This window comes from Anabrus simplex, chromosome 3 (genome assembly GCF_040414725.1).
Source record: "Anabrus simplex isolate iqAnaSimp1 chromosome 3, ASM4041472v1, whole genome shotgun sequence".
Lineage (NCBI taxonomy): Eukaryota > Metazoa > Arthropoda > Insecta > Orthoptera > Tettigoniidae > Anabrus > Anabrus simplex.
Window position 1 is genome coordinate 246,169,071 of NC_090267.1, and position 18,522 is coordinate 246,187,592.

Sequence of the window (18,522 nt, forward strand, 5' to 3'; positions counted from 1 at the left end):
AGGATATTGCTGTGGTGCATATGGCAAGAAACGAGACGATATATTTTCAGAAAAATGATTAAGGAGTTTGGGGGATTCCATGAGAAAGAGAAGAAGCAAAGAGAAGAAAATTATCTGGACAGAAGGAAAGAATGATGGAACATAGTGAAAAAATGAAGAAATACAGTAAAGAAAGGAAGGCAAGGAGAGGAAGAAAATGATTATTTCACGTGTTCCACAGCGGGGTCAGAACGAAGAAATAATAATATATTTTATTACAATTTGATTTACGTCGCACCGGCACCGATAGGTCTCTTGGCGACGATGGGATAGGATAGGCCTAGGACTTGGAAGGAAGCGGCCGTGGCCTTGATTAAGGTACAGCCTCAGCATTTTTCTGGTGTGAAAATGGGAAACCACGGAAAACCATCTTCAGGGCTGCCGACAGTGGGGTATGAACCTAATAATAATAATAATAATAATAATAATAATAATAATAATAATGAAACTGAAAACCTACAACCTGTTTCCAGTCAATGACCGGGTCAGGGATGTAATGAATGAAGCAGATATAGGCTATTAGTACGATGGGGTCGCCACTCCCAAAGTGATTTATTTATGAGTGATAGATGCTATGAAATGATAATGGAGAGTGTTGCTGGAATGAAAGATGACAGAGAAAACCCGAGTACCTGTCCCGCCTCCGCTTTGTCCAGTACAAATCTCACATGGAGTGACCGGGATTTGAACCGCGGTATCCAGCGCTGAGATTCCGACGCGCTGCCGCCTGGGCCACGGAGGCTGTAATAATAATAATAATAATAATAATATTCATGCATGAACGATTGTCGGTTGCCAACACGTACTACATTTACTCCGTTCACCGCCGAGAGTCCATTGAATAATAATTCGGCCAGTAATTAGCGACTTACGTGGAGGTGTGGATACCTTTTTACAATATCTAAAGAAAAGAAAAGCTATCTCTTGTGTGTCTTAATGAAAAACTGTTTGTGCACTCTTAGAGAAACCTTGAAAAAACTATGATCCGTTGGGAACGCTTTTGGGGAAGTTTAGTAAATGTCTTGTTGAACTATCGTAAATGCCTTTGCAAAATTTTAGTAAATAACTCGCTAAAATTTTGCAAGGAACTTTTTGTAATATCTTGTTAAATACGAGTGCTTTAATTAAGGACCGTTTGTCATTAAATTAAAAACCGCAACATATCATTGGCCAATTCCTTTTTTATGCCTTTCTGCGTTCCTTTACCTACTTTGTTACGTAATGTCATGATTATTCAAACCTTGTCGTAGCGTGAGATAAGTTTCTGTACACTATTGTTGTGGAAGTTCGCCGCCTACGAGGTAAACCATTTCTGAATCGTCGTTTTCACTTCGTCGTCGACGTGAAAACGCTTGCCGCTGAGTTACTTCTTCAGATGCAATAATAATCACTACTATATTGATACGTGTACTCTTTTTTCTACAAATATAGATTATAAAAACATTAATTACAGCGCTCAAAACGATGTTAATCACAGCTTCGTCCAACTTCGCAGTACTGAGAAAATATTATAAAGTAAATTGATAAAAGTTTCTTAACTATAATGATAAACTCTTGTAAGTTTGACACAAAAATTTTACTACGTTAGAATGACGCGTTTTAAGTTACGTACTTTTAAAGTCGAGATTTGTGTGCAGAATGCCAAAAAAGGACCACGGTCTTTTTTCGTTCCGATTAAGACAGCTGCAGAAATACGCAAGATATAAACAGTTGTACACCACTGTTAAACGCAGAAAGAATGGAGGAAGAATTTGTGCAATTAGGTTTGAGACTGGTGCACCCCTTCATTTTTTATTGAAGCTTACACTGAAGTATGTACACTTTTGAATCCGACTAGGTAGTGTGGTCGAACTGCTGCCACCAAAAGACTGAGTGCTTGTGTTTGAGTGGTGCATGGGGACTACCACCGCTTTACGCATCTGAGGAAATCCTTCGGGGGTAAGCGTTTTCACAGCAGCGATGAAGAAAGAGTTTTCCTCGTAGGCTGCAGACCTTTACGTCGAGTACATACAGAAACTTGTCCCATGCTACGACAAATATTTGAATGGGCATGCATTTTGTAGAAAATTAGCCGAAATCTATATTCTTAATCTGTTTATCCTCCACGGTTGGCTTTTCCCTCGGACTCAGCGAGGGATCCCACCTCTACCGCCTCAAGGGGGCAGTGTCCTGGAGTTTCAGACTTTGGGTCGGGGATACAAGTGGGGAGGATGACCAGTGCCTCGCACCGGCGACCTCACCTGCTATGCTGAACAGGGGCCTTGTGGGGGGATGGGAAGACTGGAAGGGATAGACAAGGAATAGGGAAGGAAGCGACCGTGGCCTTAAGTTAGGTACCATCCTGGCATTTGCCTGGAGGAGAAGTGGGAAACCACGGAAAACCACTTCCAGGATGGCTGAGGTGGAAATCGAACCCATCTCTACTCAGTTGACCTCCCGAGACTGAGTGGACCCCGTTCCAGCCCTCGTACCACTTTTCAAATTTCGTGGCAGAGCCGGGAATCGAACCCGGCCTCCGGGGGTGGCATCTAATCACACTAACCACTACATCACAGAGGCGGACTGAAACCTATATACTGGAATAAAAAGGAACTAACCAAAAATAAGTAGTGATTCTTATTTAGGGCAAACTGTCCTTAATTAAAAAACTAGACCTCACACTTAGCGAAATTCTGCGAATGTATTTGTGATTTTTTTTGCTAATGGATTTACGTCGCACCGACACAGATTCGTCTTATGGCGACGATGGGATAGGAAAGGGCTAGGAATTGGAAGGAAGCGGCCGTAGCCTTGATTATGGTACAGCATTTGCCTGGTGTGATAATGAGAAACCACGGAAAACCCTCTTCAGGGCTGCTGACAGTAGGATTCGAATCCACTATATACCGGATGCAAGCTCACACAGCTGCGCGCTCCTAAACGCACGGCCAACTCGCCCGGTGTGAAATCTTTAGAAGAACTAAGTGAACTTTCGTGAATACTATTGTGAAATCTCGGGAAATACCAAGTGCTATTTTATAAACTGCTCCATGAGTAATGATTTGATTGGTTTTGCGTAATTTAATTTGAAAGGTTTTCAAAGATGCCGAGGTGCCTGAAATTTGCTCCCACGAGTTTTTACGTGCTGGTAAATCTACCGACACGAGGATGGCATTTTTTAAAGTACGTTAAAGTATGTACAACCACACTGAGCTGGGATCGAACCCACCAACGTGTGTTCAGAAGGCCAGTGCTTTACCGTCTGAGCCACTCTCTCTGGTGAACGCCTCCATGAAAATTATGTGGATAATTAAATTACGACTCGTGGCCACTACATGTTTTCTGTTTTCTACCGGATGTATTTTTAAACTTCTTTCAACAATGAATGACAGCTGTTACTCACTTGTCTGGGGGGCCGCTGGACCCCAGGATTGACGAAGTGGTCCTTGTAGAGGATGAGGTCGGCGTCTGCTGCCTCGGCCTTGTTGGCGGTGATGGTGCAGGTGTCCACGGGGCAGTGTGACTGGAGGAACACATCTCTGCCGGGCTTGAGAGGAGACCACGAGCCCAGTCCGTTGTAGATGAGGATCTTCTTGAGTCGCGTGCTCTCCCCAGGTGGCGAGGAGGCGGGGGGTACGTACATGAGTTGGTTGGTGATGCGGTCCGACTCTGGAGACTCTTGCGGCCACAGTCTGGCTAGACGGCGGCCTGTCTTACGGCTCCTCGTAGCGGGCTGGGGTCTTCGCATACCTCCAGCCATGTACCACGGTCTGTCCTCCACGTTGCCGCCTCCCAGAGGTAACAGCGTACTAGCCACGTTGCCCATGTTCTGAAACCATACATCACATCAATATTACATCACTGGCACTGTTCAACTTAGCCCCTACATAGTAAACTTCCATAATGTTCGCAGGTACTTCTACAAAAATTTACTTCATGTTGTAACTGTTAGTATGTCACCTTGACAAACTTATCGGGGTAGAGACATCAGATTCAAAAAGGTCCCGACTCAGATTCCTGGCTGGGCTGCATGCAGTTAATTCCTCTAGCTCGGGGACTGGTTATTTAAGTTTGTTTTGCTACACGCCTTTTCATTTTATATAAACATACCACACTACACATTATATAATTTTTCCTTGGGACTTTATCCCTAATTGTGTTTATCATAGGTTGAGTTTCTTTACTTGAGACCTGATCTGCTGTTCCATTTATCATAAGCTCACCTCACGGAAATTTTTTTTGCTAGTGGCTTTACGTCGCACCGACACAGATAGGTCTTATGGCAACGATAGGATGGGAAAGGCCTAGGAGTTGGAAGGAAGCGGTCATGGCCTTAAGGCACAGTCTGGTGTGAAAATGGGGAAACCACGGAAAACCATCTCCAGGGCTGCCGAGAGTGGGATTCGAACCTACCATCTTCCAGATGCAGGCTCACATTCGCGCGCCCCTAACCGCACGGCCAACTCGCCCGGTCACGGAAAATTAATCACTCTAGCGCGCACTGACAGATGGATCGTTAAGCCTGTACAGATGGCGCAGCGAACTAGGCCCGGGCTCAACTGCATGCGTACTGCCGCTACGTGAGCATAAGGCAGTAGCGATCGGTGAGACATTGATGTTTCAAGTGGACTGTATACATCAACATAGGTAGATTTAAGGATGTGACAGAGTGACGCAAAGGTGCAATCGTGTTTGGCGCTGCCCATGGCCGTACGGTGCGTGAAGTTGCTGAATTTGCTGGTGTTTCGCAGCGAAGTGTTCAACGTGTCTACAAGCAGTGGTGAACTACACTTGGGTACAAAACACGACGTCAGAATAGTGGTTGGAAAAGAATCCTGACAGAGGGACCGGAGAAGTGTTTAACGGCTTGTGAATCAAAATAGCTTCCAAACCCGACATGAATTGCTGCAGTCAGTGAATGAAGGTCCATCCCAACCTCTTAGCGAGAGAACATTGCGATGGGAACTGCATGCAATGAACATGGAGTCGGTCACCTGCTCACACAGGTACATAAAGCTACGAGTCTTCAATGGGCTGGAAATCATCGAACGTGGACAGTAGCTGACTGGTGGAACGTAATGTGGACTGACGAATCACGTGTTTGCCTGTATTCCAATGGCGCACGTCGTCGAATGCACCGAAGGCCAAATGAAGCATTTATCCTGGATGTGTGCAAGGACAGGTTCAAGCCGAGGGTGGGTCTGTGATGTTTTTGGGGGTGTTTTTCGTATGAGAGATTGGGCCCACTCACTAAGATGACCAGTAACATGAACCAGAATGCTTATTTAAAAATTCTGGATGATCAGGTGTTTCCTTGCAGTCAACATCTGCATGACGAGTATGCTATTGATACCTCAATATTTCAAGATGAAGACAGCCAAGTTCATCGGGCTGGGCGTATATGTGACTGCTTTTATGAACACTACCCAACTCTATTATATTTCGATTGGTATGCACAGATCACCTGACATGAACCCCATTGAAAATCTGTGAGACATGTTGGAACAGCGGATCGAACGCCGACATAAGAATCCCCGCAATTTAATGGAATTGGGCGGTAAAATCCTCAGCGAGTAGCTAACCTGGATGCGACGTACTGCACAACCCTGTGGATTCTCTTCGTAACCGAATCCAGGCTGTTATCAAGTCCAGAGGCGGAGTTACATGGTATTAAAAGATGCTTGTAATGTTTTCAGCCGTCCCCGTGGTGTAGAGGTGGCGTGCCTGCCTCTTACCCGGAGGCCCCGGGTTCGATTCCCGGCCAGGTCAGCGATGTTTACCTAGATCTGAGGGCTGGTTCGAGATCCACTCAGCCTACGTCATGAGTATCGAGGAGCTGTATGACTGTGAGCTAGCGGTGCCGGTCTAGAAAGCCAAGAATAAAGGCCGAGAGGATTCGTCGTGATGATCACACGACATCTCGTATTCTTCGGGCTGAGCAGCGGTCGCTTGGTAGGTGAAGGCCCTTCAGGGCTGTAGTGCCATGGGGTTAGTTTAGTTGTAATGTTTTCTCCATGGGTGACTATTTTTTTCCGGTGAGATTGTTAATTGTTCCTGTCTTGCAATATATTACTCGATTTGTCACATATTTGCTTTCTTCCGTTACACATATTGAAGGGTATATTTAAAGAGGCTTGCGTAGTAGCTACCAATAACCTGGGCAAAACCTACATATTACAGGAGTTCATTATACAGTATAAGAAGGACCGGCACACGTAAAAATTAGTGTATTTACAGAGGACTTGTTAAAGTGCTATGAAGAAGTCTGACCAAAAGCCACTTACTGCAGCAGATCGTATTATAACTGGGACATACAAACGAATTATGGGGTCTTTTGAAAATTAATTTGGAAAGGAGCAAAGACTCCGAGTAAATGTCATGTTACAGGAGATGAGACTTCATGAGGGCCGTGCACACGTCATACAAGTATATCTGAAGTGTTCTATCAAGACTCCGAACAAGTGTTTCATATTCTATGGCGTCACGTTATAAGCGTGGGTTTATGTACAATGACTTGAATTATTATTATTATTATTATTATTATTATTATTATTATTATTATTATTATTATTATTATTATTATTATTATTATTATTCCAGAGGTACACCAACTCCGTTCATTTAAAGTTTGCGCCTTTTAGAAGGCCATCTGCAATACATACAGTGAACTGTCTAGCACAAGAAGTTTCTAACTATCATCAGGTGTGTCTACTGCCGACTTATGTGCCCCCTCTGGTGGGAGGATGAACAATTAATTTTCAGATAAATGTTTAGTTTCTGAGTTTGCAAAACTGTAATATTTTAAGATTATTTTCTGTGTTCCTAAGTTAGCACTGCTATCCCTGCCTTTATCATGTACATTTTCCACGAACCAGGAATTTTTTATATTGAGAGTTACGGCCCAGAAAGTCCTGGAACCTTCCTCTCCGCTATAGAAGCTGGGACCTTTTGGCCCGTGATGTCTTTCTATCGCTCCAGTCAAGTAGTTTAGATTATGTTAGAGGAGGTAGGGGCACGCCTCACCCATCATCGGAATGCCCACCAGCTCAAGGTAATGGCAGACATCTTTTAATCATGTAATAGTTTTAGAAATATAACTTGAGGGGAAGGTTTCAAAATTTTATCGGAATGTAAATTTTAATCTTTCAACGTAAATTTTCAAGCATGTCCAAGGACTTTATTCTAACTTAGGGAATAAAGTGTATGAACCCTCTTTTCATTCCCATTCAGTGTGGTATCGGGATGACTATGTTTTCGTGAACTTTAAAATTTATCTCTGTCTTTTGTAATTTAAAATTTTCTCTCCATCTAGTCACCTCTGTAGTATAGGCTTAGCCTCTGTAACTCCGGGCTGTAAGCCCACATTAGGTTTTAAGAATTTTCAAGCGAATTTCAAAGGAGTGCAAGTGTTCGCCTCGTAACATTTTGCTTTACGGCCAATAACTTTAACCTTTTCTTTTTCACCAAGACCATGTACTGTAGAATGTGCACTTATTGCCTCACTTAAAGTTATCTATTTATTTTCCTATTTATATGTAAATGAGATTCGAACGGGGTAGAGACGACACAGTTAACAGCTTTAGGACACCTTGTATCCGATGTGATTTTGTCTATTGTTATTGTATATATCGTTGATCAAGGTATTTACAGCACGTGCTGATTTTGAGGTTGTGAGGTTCTGTTCCCTCTCCAATTTGTTCCGGGCGGATCACGTGATTGTAAATTCAGTGTGCTTTTGGGGGTATATGCCAGTACCAAGCAAGTGTTTATTATGTTTACTTACCGACTAGTTCGGATTTGTTTAATCAGGCCGAGATGTGCGAATCTATAATTATATTTCATGTAAAGAGACTATTCGCTTAGAGGCCACGTGGCATGCGCAGTTCAATTTATTTGAATTCTACTTTAAAAAACAATATATACCACCGTATTCTACAACAATAACTGCAATTTGGGGATAGAGACCCGTGTTTCTATTTAAAATTGTGAAGACGAATTTTATTGTAATATATTTGTAATTTTTATTGGGGAAGATTATCATTCTTTTCTCATGCTTATTGTTAATAAACCTTTCCACCGTTTTATTTCTTCGAGTTGTTATTTACGAATAATGGATGATAGAACCTGTCCTCTGATTGTAAGTTAATTTTAGATGTCCAGATGTTTCATGCAGCTTCTCAACTGAGCTAGGCAATATGGCGGACAGGGGAAGGTACAATATGAAGAGATATATCGAAAATACGCTTCCATAGAAATAAGCAAGACAGCAGGATCGCGTAATAATTGGATATGCATGTATATTAAAAATATGTTGGAAGTAGGCTTTTATAGAAGCTATCAAGGCAAAATAACTTATTACCAGCAAGAAAAAAGGAAAAAAGAAGATATATAAAAGATGGCAACAAAACTGAACAATAAAACAGAACAAGATACTAAAAGTATAATGTTATCGACCATAATCATTTTTGTGTTAAGTATGGTGCATGCATGGTTACGAAACCAAATATTACTTCTCCATACAGACATGATGCTTAAGAAAATAGTAATTACCGGGCGAATGGCTGCGCGGTTTGGGTCACGTAGATGCCTTGACGATGGTTGTCCGTGATTTCCCATTTCCACACTAGGCAAATGCCACGGCCGAACTATACCCTAATTAAGGACACGGCCGCTTCCTTCCTATTCCTAGACCTGTCCTATTGTCTTATAAGACCTATCTGCGTCGGTGCGACGTTAAGCAAATTGAAAACAAAGTTATTTTACGTATATTATAAGGGACAATCAAAAAGTTTCCATTCGACGGCCTTACAGTCCTGAATCGGGATGCCAATCAAGAAAAATCGCCGTGAGCATTGGGTCACTCATCCCACAGACGCACCAGTCCGTAACCGCCTGCTGCACATCCTCGTCCGGCCTTTCAAGGCCTGTTTGAGGGGAGAGCCATCAGGACTAAAGGGCGGGTGCTCGAGTGTCTCCCACCTTCTGCGAGACGACCTTTGCAGTATGGGAACGGCGCCTTGTGTCGAAACACGCCCCGCACGGAACTTGGTGTATCATTCCACAACTGTGGATTTCGATAGACATGCTGCCCCATATACATTCTCCGATGGATGTCCACCGGTGTTTGTCCTTCGGCAGCCAAAAACAGAATATCAGCACGTTGGTCCTGTTTGGACGCATTTGGTAATAACGTCGTCATAGTACACGTGACCGCATTTAACGCGCGCACCTCGGCACGACGCTACTGCCACACTAATCTCTTTGCCTACAGGTCCGTGCTTATATTCCCGCATCGGAGTCGCGCTACGTTGCATATCCGCTGCAGCAACGCCCTCAGTCGGAAACTTTTGGTCAAGCCATATATTTTCAACTCAAATTTGAACAATTCTAAACTGAGCACGAAGCTCTTGCCCATGTTCTGGGTGCCTCTCCTCACGGGGAGGTATTGAGAAATCCCCGCCATCATACAATACGACACATGATCGCGACCTCGCTGAGGGATCACGGTTTCACGGTGCACGAAGAAGTTTCCGGCCTAACAACCGGTGGGAGTAAAAGGCGTATCGACATGATAGCCTTTCAACCAGCTAGCAAGCGAGGACTGATCTTAGATCCCACAATACGCTTCGAGTTGCACGTTGGCCATGCTGAAGAGGTGGTCGCCGAGAAGAAGTCGATTTACCGGCCAACCGTGAACTACTATAAAGTCTTATTTCACCTAGACAATATTTGCGTCCATGTAGTCATGATTGGAGCTCGAGACATAATCCATAAATTTCCTGAACACGCAATTCAAATCTCTTTTCTTTCCCAACGTATTTCAATGCTTATTGCTATGCTGGTTCAGACCTTGTAAGGTAGACTTCATATAATTTTTTAAGAACGAAACATGTCATTTGTTTAAAAATGTGTATTTTTATCCCTAATTTTTTACAGGTTTGTTGTAATATAATATTTAACCTGTGTGTTCGACAGCCTGAAGAGTTTTTAACGGAGTCGACACAGGAGAATATGGCTTCCTTCTTAAACGGATGGAAGGGGATAGGTTACCTAGGAGAATGGTGGAGAATGGGGGGTAAGAGAAGTAGAAATATACCAATTGTATACGACTCATTTTTAATGACTCGAAGATAATTTATATTGAACTAAACGAGACCACATAGCTCGTTGTGAAGAGTATTATGGAGGCGCGAATTTAATAATGTTATTGGTTTCCATGTCCCACTAACTACTACGGTTTTTTGAGACGCTGAGGTGTCCGACTTTTGTTCCGCAGGAGTTCTTTTACGTGCCAGTAAATCTACCGACATGAGGCTGACGTATTTGAGCACCTTCAAATATCATCGGACTGAGCCAGGATAGAACCTGCCAAGCTTGGCTCAAAAGGCCAGTGCTCTACCGTCAGAGCTACTCAGTCCGGCGCGCACAGTTAATTCATCGAGGCTTGACGACTGATCACTGAAAGACAACTGTCTGTAATGAAGACGCATTTTTTGTATTTTCGGAAATTAGGGTATAACCTTTCTTCCCAACTGCAGAGGTCTGATGGCATCCTCAAACACTGACCCCTCCTTTTACATTGTGCACAGTAACACGACCTCTTCCCTTTCTGGCGCTACAGTTTCGTGACCTTTCTATTCGTGAATCCCACATTATCCGATTGCTGCAAATGCGGTTACAACACACAGCCGTGCCTCGGAAGCAATTATCGTTACAGAAGCAGTAATTGCGAGGGTAATGTCGAATCGAAAAGAATTTAACGTGAATTAATTGCTATCAGTTTGGCAACCTAATTCAGGTTCGATTACTGGGAACTACTAAGAGCTATGTTAAGAACTAGGCAGCATTTTTAATCATAAATCAGTTAAAAGCAGTTGCATATTTTATAACTCATTAGTGTTCAGTACATATATTTATTTGCGGATTTGATGTTTAATTTCAACGCCAAATCGAGAAATTATGCTGAACCGTTTCCCCGTGATGTTCTAACAAATGGACAGTCAGGCAAACGGCCGGACAAAAATGGAGATTCTGTATAACCATTCATAGAAAAAAAGCAGATAGCGAGGTGATAATCTGAAATGCACAAGAAACATTGTGTTAGAGATGTGGTTTTTCTTATAGTTTTACGTCGCACCGACACAGATAGGTCTTAAGGCGACGATAGGATAGGAAAGAGTTAGGAGAGGGAAAGAAGCGATCGTGGCCTTAAAGTACAGCCCCAGCATTTGCCTGGTGTGAAAATGGCAAACCACGGAAAACCACCCTCAGGGCTCCCGACAGTGGCGTTCGAATCCACTCTCTCTCGAATGCAAGCCGACAGCTGCGCGACCCAAACCGCATAGTCATACCGATATATACAGAGTGTTTGGGACATAAGTACAAATAACCTTACAGCAGGTAGGGATGAATATCCACAGTCACGTTTTCTTTTGTTTTTATTTAGCGAATGGCGAGAGCCCTAAATTAGAGCGTGATGTTTGTGAGGTACGTAGTAGCTTCGTTAACCCTTCGGCTTATACCACCCACCGTACCATGTTTCAGGCAATATGTATAATGTGTAAGAAGCAACTGTTACCGGTAGTACATCACTGCCCTGCAGCTTAAGGTAGTATGCATGCGAAAGTAGTATGAAAACTTCCTACGTCCAAGGAGCGAACGTGTTCACTCTGAAAAATATTATAATGTATGTCAGCAAAGCCCCAAGTCTTTCATCCTTAAATACTACCCGAGCTAAAAACATTTTCACATTCATTTTCTTATGTTTGAAATATGATTATTTCGACGTCATTATGTATTCGGGATCGCATCAATAACCGGCAGAAACGTATTTGTACTTCCATACACCTCTGTTTATATACATTTTACACCTGAGTAAATTATGTTGTGCCGCAATCTATTTACTTCCGCTTTATTCGTATACGCCTATGTCTGAAATTTCAGTCTTTGGCAACTTTAAAAATATGTAAGAAATTTATATCTTCCTTTTAGTTCCGTTTCTTGATACGAGGTCGGGGATGAAGCAATATTAAATATGGAATGTTTTACAACCGGTGCCCTTCCTGACGCCAACCTAATTTAAGGAGCTAAGGACTTGGTCAATTAGTTTCTGAGGAAAGCGTAGGCGGTGAAAACTGTAGGCGTGGACCAAGGCATGAATATGACAAACAGATTAGAGTAGATTTAGGATGTAGTAGTCAGGTAGACAAAGTTAGGACAGGATAGGATGGCATGGGTGGCTGTATCAAACCCAAAAAACGAAAAACAAACAAACGAACAGTTAAAATGAAGACTGATAAAATATTGAGAGGAACATACAGTAGGCCTACCACCCACTCATTCTTTCTTGAACGACTAATACCTCTTCGCCCTGCAGTTGTGTTTAGCGGCCCTTTAGTTTAGAGTCTAGAGTGAACCGGGCTGTGCTTACTTGGAGTCGCGAGCCAATCCCAGCAGCAGAAATCAATCAATCAATCAATCAATCAATCAATCAATCAATCAATCAATCAATCATTGATCTGCATTTAGGGCAGTCGCCCAGGTGGCAGATTCCCTATCTGTTGCTTCCCTAGCCTTTTCCTAAATGATTTCAAAGAAATTGGAAATTTTTTGAACGTCTCCCTTGGTAAGATATTCCAATCCCTAACTCCCCTTCCTATAAATGAATATTTGCCCCAGTTTGTCGTCTTGAATTCCAACTTTATCTTCATATTGTGATCTTTCCTACTTTTATAAACGCCACTCAAACTTATTCGTCTACTAATGTCATTCCACGCCATCTCTCCGCTGACAGCTCGAAACATACCACTTAGTCGAGCAGCTTTTCTTCTTTCTCTCAATTCTTCCCAACCCAAACTTTGCAACATTTTTGTAACGCTACTCTCTTGTCCAAAATGCTCCAACTGATGAGGTGTACCATTTACAAGACCTTACTCAATTAAAATGACGAGCGAACCGCGTGCGCTGAGGCTAGTGATTTGACCCGGTAGCGACACTTTCTCACACCCTTCACACTTTCCCTGATATTAAACAAGATCTCTTCTAGATAGAGTTGCCATATTCTGAGCTATAAACTCCAGCACATCCACCATAATCCGGGAAGACTGCGGTAACACGCATTGCTGTAAAAATAAATCTCTGTAAATAAAAATGAAATTTTATCTGCCTGTCTACCTTCCGAAACGACATGATGTGTTACCTGTCGGGAAGAATTTCAAGAAAATTTGCACCGCAATTTCCGCAGGGAATTATTAACTTGACGGTATTGTATTTCAAAATTTTGAACTGAATTTCAGATCCAGACAGATGCAAAGCAAGCAAGCGTGTAGTGTTTACATAACTGCTGATATCATGATCACGGCACCGAGACCTCCAGTTCTACAGAGAACCTGAATAGCAAGGACGTGACTTTTGTTTTCATAAATCCGAAATGCATTCGCAACGCGGTCTCTTATGAGAAGCCAGTGGCGATGTCACTAGGCTATCCACCGTCAACCAACAGTACAGGGACATTTACCCGTATGATGACCATTCCCAATATTTCTTCATTCCCGGAATCTCTCGGCAAACTGTGTCACAACACGGCTACGACGATAGTTTCGTAATTCATAAAATAACGGATATAACTTAAGGTGATTATTAGATAGTTTCTCAGGTTTTCTCACGAGGCGCACTGGAAATCCTTTCAAACTTCAGTCCAGAATTAAAATCCTTAGATTGGTTGGTGAGGAAAGCAACGGGAAACTACCTCACTCCTCGTTTACCTAGTACGCCTTTTCAGTGTTGCCTAGGCCATCTATGACAGCTGATGGCAGAGCTGTTGAGGATCCAACCAGCCTTAGGGCTGAAGACTGGACATACACATACAGATTGGTTGGGAGCCGTAACAGAGGCACCCACGTAAGAGGAAAGCACGCTGCCTACCCAGCACGTGGTGGCACCTCGTAATACCAATATAACTCGCCTTTTGAAACCAAATAAACCAAACCCCATGGCGCAACAGCCCCGAAGCGCCTTGGCCTACCAAGCGACCGCTGTTCAGCCCGAAGGCCTGTAGATTATGAGGTGTCGTGTGATCAGCACGACGAATGCTCTCGGCCATTATTCTTGGCTTTCTAGACCGGGGCTGCCATCTCATCGTCAGATAGGTCCTCAATTGTAATCAGGGTGAGTGGACGTCGAACTAGCCTAGATCTGGCTGGGAATCGAACCTGGGGCCTGCGGGTAAGAGGCAGGCACGCTAACCCTAAACCGCGGGGCCGGCATACTTACCCTATTGGCAGAGGTTTGTTTTGCTACTCGTTTTTGTCGCACCGACAAATTATGAATTATTTCTTGATATATGCACATTTTTGTATCTGTCTTGGCACAAGCCAGAGTAAAATGCAGAATGATGTCCCCTTTATGGTTGAGACAGTATGGAAGCTGCTGAGTAAAATGCCGGCATACAGGAATTTTGGCGACAATGGGGTAGGAAAAGGCTGGTACCGTGAAGGAAGCGACCATGGCCGTAATTAAGGCACAGCTCCATCAGTCAGCAGCAAAGCAAAAGAAAGCTTTTAATTTTACGCAATTGCTGTTATAGTGATCTTACCACGTGCTGTTTGGTATCGAAATGGAAAACCATGGAATATATTCAGGGCTGCTGACAGTGGGGTTCGAACCCACTTTCTCTCGAATGCATAGTCACAGCTACGTGATCCAAACCGTGTAACTAACTTTTTCGGTAAGATTAGGAGAAATTTGCCATTGCTTCTGAAACACGAATAATCCTATGAGTAATACCTTTCACGTCATTCAGACGCACTAATCCCGCTTTAAATGTTAGTCAGAATCACTCGTACCTCAGCAGCTTCCATACTGTCTCAACCATAAAGGAGACATTCTGCATTTTACTCTGGCTTGTGCCAAGACAGACACAAAAATATTGCATACATCAAGAAATAATTACTAATGTGGCTTTCATAATTCTTTATCCTTCTGGTCTTTTCACAATTATTTGGGGTGGATATTCCGTATGGATTTGCCCTAATTTTATGACAGGATGCCCTTCCCGAAACCAACCGTTTTCGGATAATTGTATTCCTATTATGTGTGTCTGTGGTGGTTGGTAGTGTGTTTGTAGGTGGAGAGGAGTGTATTAAGATGAACACAAATATCTTCTCCCCAAACAAAAGGAATTAACCGTACGCAGTTAAAAATCGTCGACTTGGCCGGGAATCGAATCCGGGATCTTCTGAACCGAAGACCACTACGCTGACCATTAAGCCAAGGAAAATAATTTCAGAGCCAAATGTAAGTGAAACACGATAGAAAGTTACATTTGGCTCTTGTTCCTGTCTTTTAGGTTATCAGCCCGCAGGCATATTGGTTCATCAAGTTGTCCTACCGAAAGTTATGCGATTACGGGAAAATAGCAAATATCGGTGGTGGCCCCATGAGGTATACTAGGCAAGATAAGAAGTTAGTTGACTATTGCTTTTATCGCTGAGCCGGAAAGTGCTATTGCAGAACGACTGACCCTATCAGTAACACTTCACTCATACACACTAGACGTGCCCCGAATGCCAAAACTCGTCACAACCCACATTTTAGCAGCTTCAATACTCACTTCAGTTGAAGCTACATTTTACTCTCGTCTGTGCCAAGGGATCAATTAAAATATACGGCATCCATCATCAAGAAATAGCAACAGGCTTTTACTGGCCTGCAAATATATAAACGCACAAGAATTGTTTTTGTATCGTTTGATTTTGTTGCTAATTGTTCAACGCAGCACTAGCACATACACAGTCAAATCACATGATTATGTCCACCTGCCAGCATTCGCAGACGGCCCTTCGCAGCACAGTCAACTGCTAGACGTGCTGCTAGCTCTCCACGGATATCTGGAGCCATGCCGTCTGCAGCGCGTCCAACTGTTGAAGGAGTAGAGATAGGGCGCGCAGCTGAGCTTGCATACGGGAGATAGTGCGTTCGAACCCCAATGTCGGCAGCCCTAAAGATGGTTTTTCGTGGTTTCCCATTTTCACACCAGGCAAATGCTGGGGCAGTACTTTAAGATCATGACCGCTTCCTTCCCATTTCTACGCCTTTTCTATCCCATCGTCGCCATAAGACCTATCTGTGTCGGTGCGACGTAAAACAAAAAAAGGATAGGGTGAACACGACGATCGAGGTGGTTCCACACATGTTCAATTGGATTGAGATCGGGGCTGTTTAGGGGACAGAGAAGAACTTCGAAGCATTGATCGTGATCTTCGAGCTACGTGCGGATACTTCTGACCGTATGCAAGGCGCTTTATCGTGCTGGAAGATCCTATCCTCTTCAGGAAAGAATCATCATGTCCGGGAGGACTACCCCGGGGCCCCATTCAGAGAAGGATTCGCTGAACTGTTGCAGAAGTAATGTGTCTGCATGCCTCCTGTTTAACATGGACGATGAGCTCTTCCACTGTAGCCTGGCCGTTGGCCTTCTCGTCTACTTATGACACACCTTTACCATAAAAGAAAGTGAAAAATTCACAAACGTCGCTGTTTCCGAAATGCTGCTCCCCCTCGTAGTTTAAGACCATCCCTTAGGTAACGCTGTTAAATAGCTCCCCTTATTCATGACAGCAGTAAGTTCAATGTGTACAGCCAGCCTGTCGGTCACATTAAATACCCGCTGCAGCAGCTTACTTCAACGGGCATACGTGATGGGCTACACGCTAGAGATTGTACTTCTAGTAGGTGGTCATAATTATGCAATTAGACTGTAGGTTATCGACACAGTGTGATAGGAAAGATCTGGGTCTGAAGATGTAATAATTATAAAACCAAGTGCCTTAACAAAACCTGGACGTTGACGCTCAGTTATTGCCCCCAGTTAAGCCATTGGTTACGTGAACGAATTCGATCCACGAAATGTCACTGTATTATTTGTCCCAAATGGAAGATAACTGATTTTACTAAAAGAAAGTAATATCTGCGGAAAATTAAGAGAAAGTACAAAATTTTTACTTGTAGAGAATAATGTGGATACATACTTTACTACCTTACAACCATTTTTTCCGTTACTTCGCAGCGCTTCCGTATGTGTTTTGTTTGTCTAACACTTTCATGTGTGATGTCTTTGCTCACTGAAGTTGTTTGAATAAATTAAGTGTCTTTTTCATGTTGGTCATTCGTTTTGTGCCCTAACTTATTCATTATTATCGGTCCAGAGACCATGCTATTTTCCTTTCAACAAAACAGTAATATATTTATTGCTCCAGGGATCATGCTATTTAGCTGTTTGAACTGCCCGCGCTAGTCATATGGACAAAGATAATGATAGGGCCTAATTCACAGACATAGCACCCCCATTCGTTGGTGCTAGCCCTGGACCTCAAAAAAAGATGGCACGAGCAGGAGAATGCAACATAAGGGAGACCTGTCTACAACCCGTAAGTACGTATGCATATTTCTCTAGATATTTCTCTAGTAACGACGGTATTTGTTAATTTACCGCAGAAGATTATCTTCCATTTGGGGAATATTACAGTGACATTTAGTGGATCGTATTCGTTCACATAACCCCAGTAACTACTGATCAGGCATAATGAGCCTGAGTTTGCTTGCTATAGGACGGCCAGCTTATTTCCGCTCCTCTAGCTAACTGCACCTGGGCTACCAATCCGAGTGGTGACCACGTCAGATGTTTGTTAACTTAGGAGATCTGACGGGATCCGGCGTTTCAACATCGTGATCAACGTTATCTATCGAACAGAAGTTTCGAATTGCCTAATCCGCACCGTATAACCAACTCGATCGGTTTCGATACACACTACAGAAGAACAAGGGTAGTGTGAGACCTCTAAGAACACTTGTATCCTTAATATCCGTTGACTTACCGTACTTTATTAGAAGTTTCCTGGTACGGGATCGAGAATAATTATGGCATGATCACATGCCATGTTTTACGATCGGGCACACTTGGTGACGCCAACCTCAGTTGAGCTAATGAAGATTAAATGAGTAATGGTGAAGGAAATTGGGTAAGGATGAGGAAGGAATCTTCCATCCGTAGTCGACATCGACACAGATAGGTCTTATTGAGCCGTACATTATGGCGACGATGGGATAGGAAACTGCTAGGACTGGGAAGGAATCTGCCGTGGCCTTAATTAAGGCACAGCCTGGTGTGAAAATGGGAAACCTAGGAATACTATCTTCAGGGCTGCCGACAGTAGGGTTCGAACCCACAATCTCCCGGATGCAAGCTCACAGCTGCGCGTCCCTAACCGCACAGCCAACACTCCCGGTGAATAGAAACTGTACCGTCATTCTCGCGATAGCCGACGGACGAGTTCGAACCCACTTGGCTCCATAGCCGCAGCGCGTTAACACTACTAGCTGGTTTTCCGATAAGTTCGCAATCCCGTGCGCCTCTGGCTGTGAAGCACTGAGTTAATTTGAGGCTCGCACGATTGCTCGTTCCGTTGTACCACGGACAAGATTAGTCTTACATCACGCGAGCCATTG

The 18,522-nt window shown here is 43.3% G+C and overlaps 1 protein-coding gene across 6 annotated transcripts in view; it reads right to left on the bottom strand.

Annotated features, from left to right (window-relative positions):
• Nucleotides 1-18,522, bottom strand: part of FucTA (glycoprotein 3-alpha-L-fucosyltransferase A) — a 441,455-nt gene that overhangs the window by 29,450 nt on the left and 393,483 nt on the right. For all 6 annotated transcript variants that reach the window (XM_067142956.2, XM_067142955.2, XM_067142954.2 and 3 more), the window contains one exon: nucleotides 3,422-3,847. In XM_067142956.2, coding sequence (XP_066999057.2) covers nucleotides 3,422-3,847 — 426 coding nt within the window. The remainder of the gene's footprint in view (nucleotides 1-3,421; nucleotides 3,848-18,522) is intronic.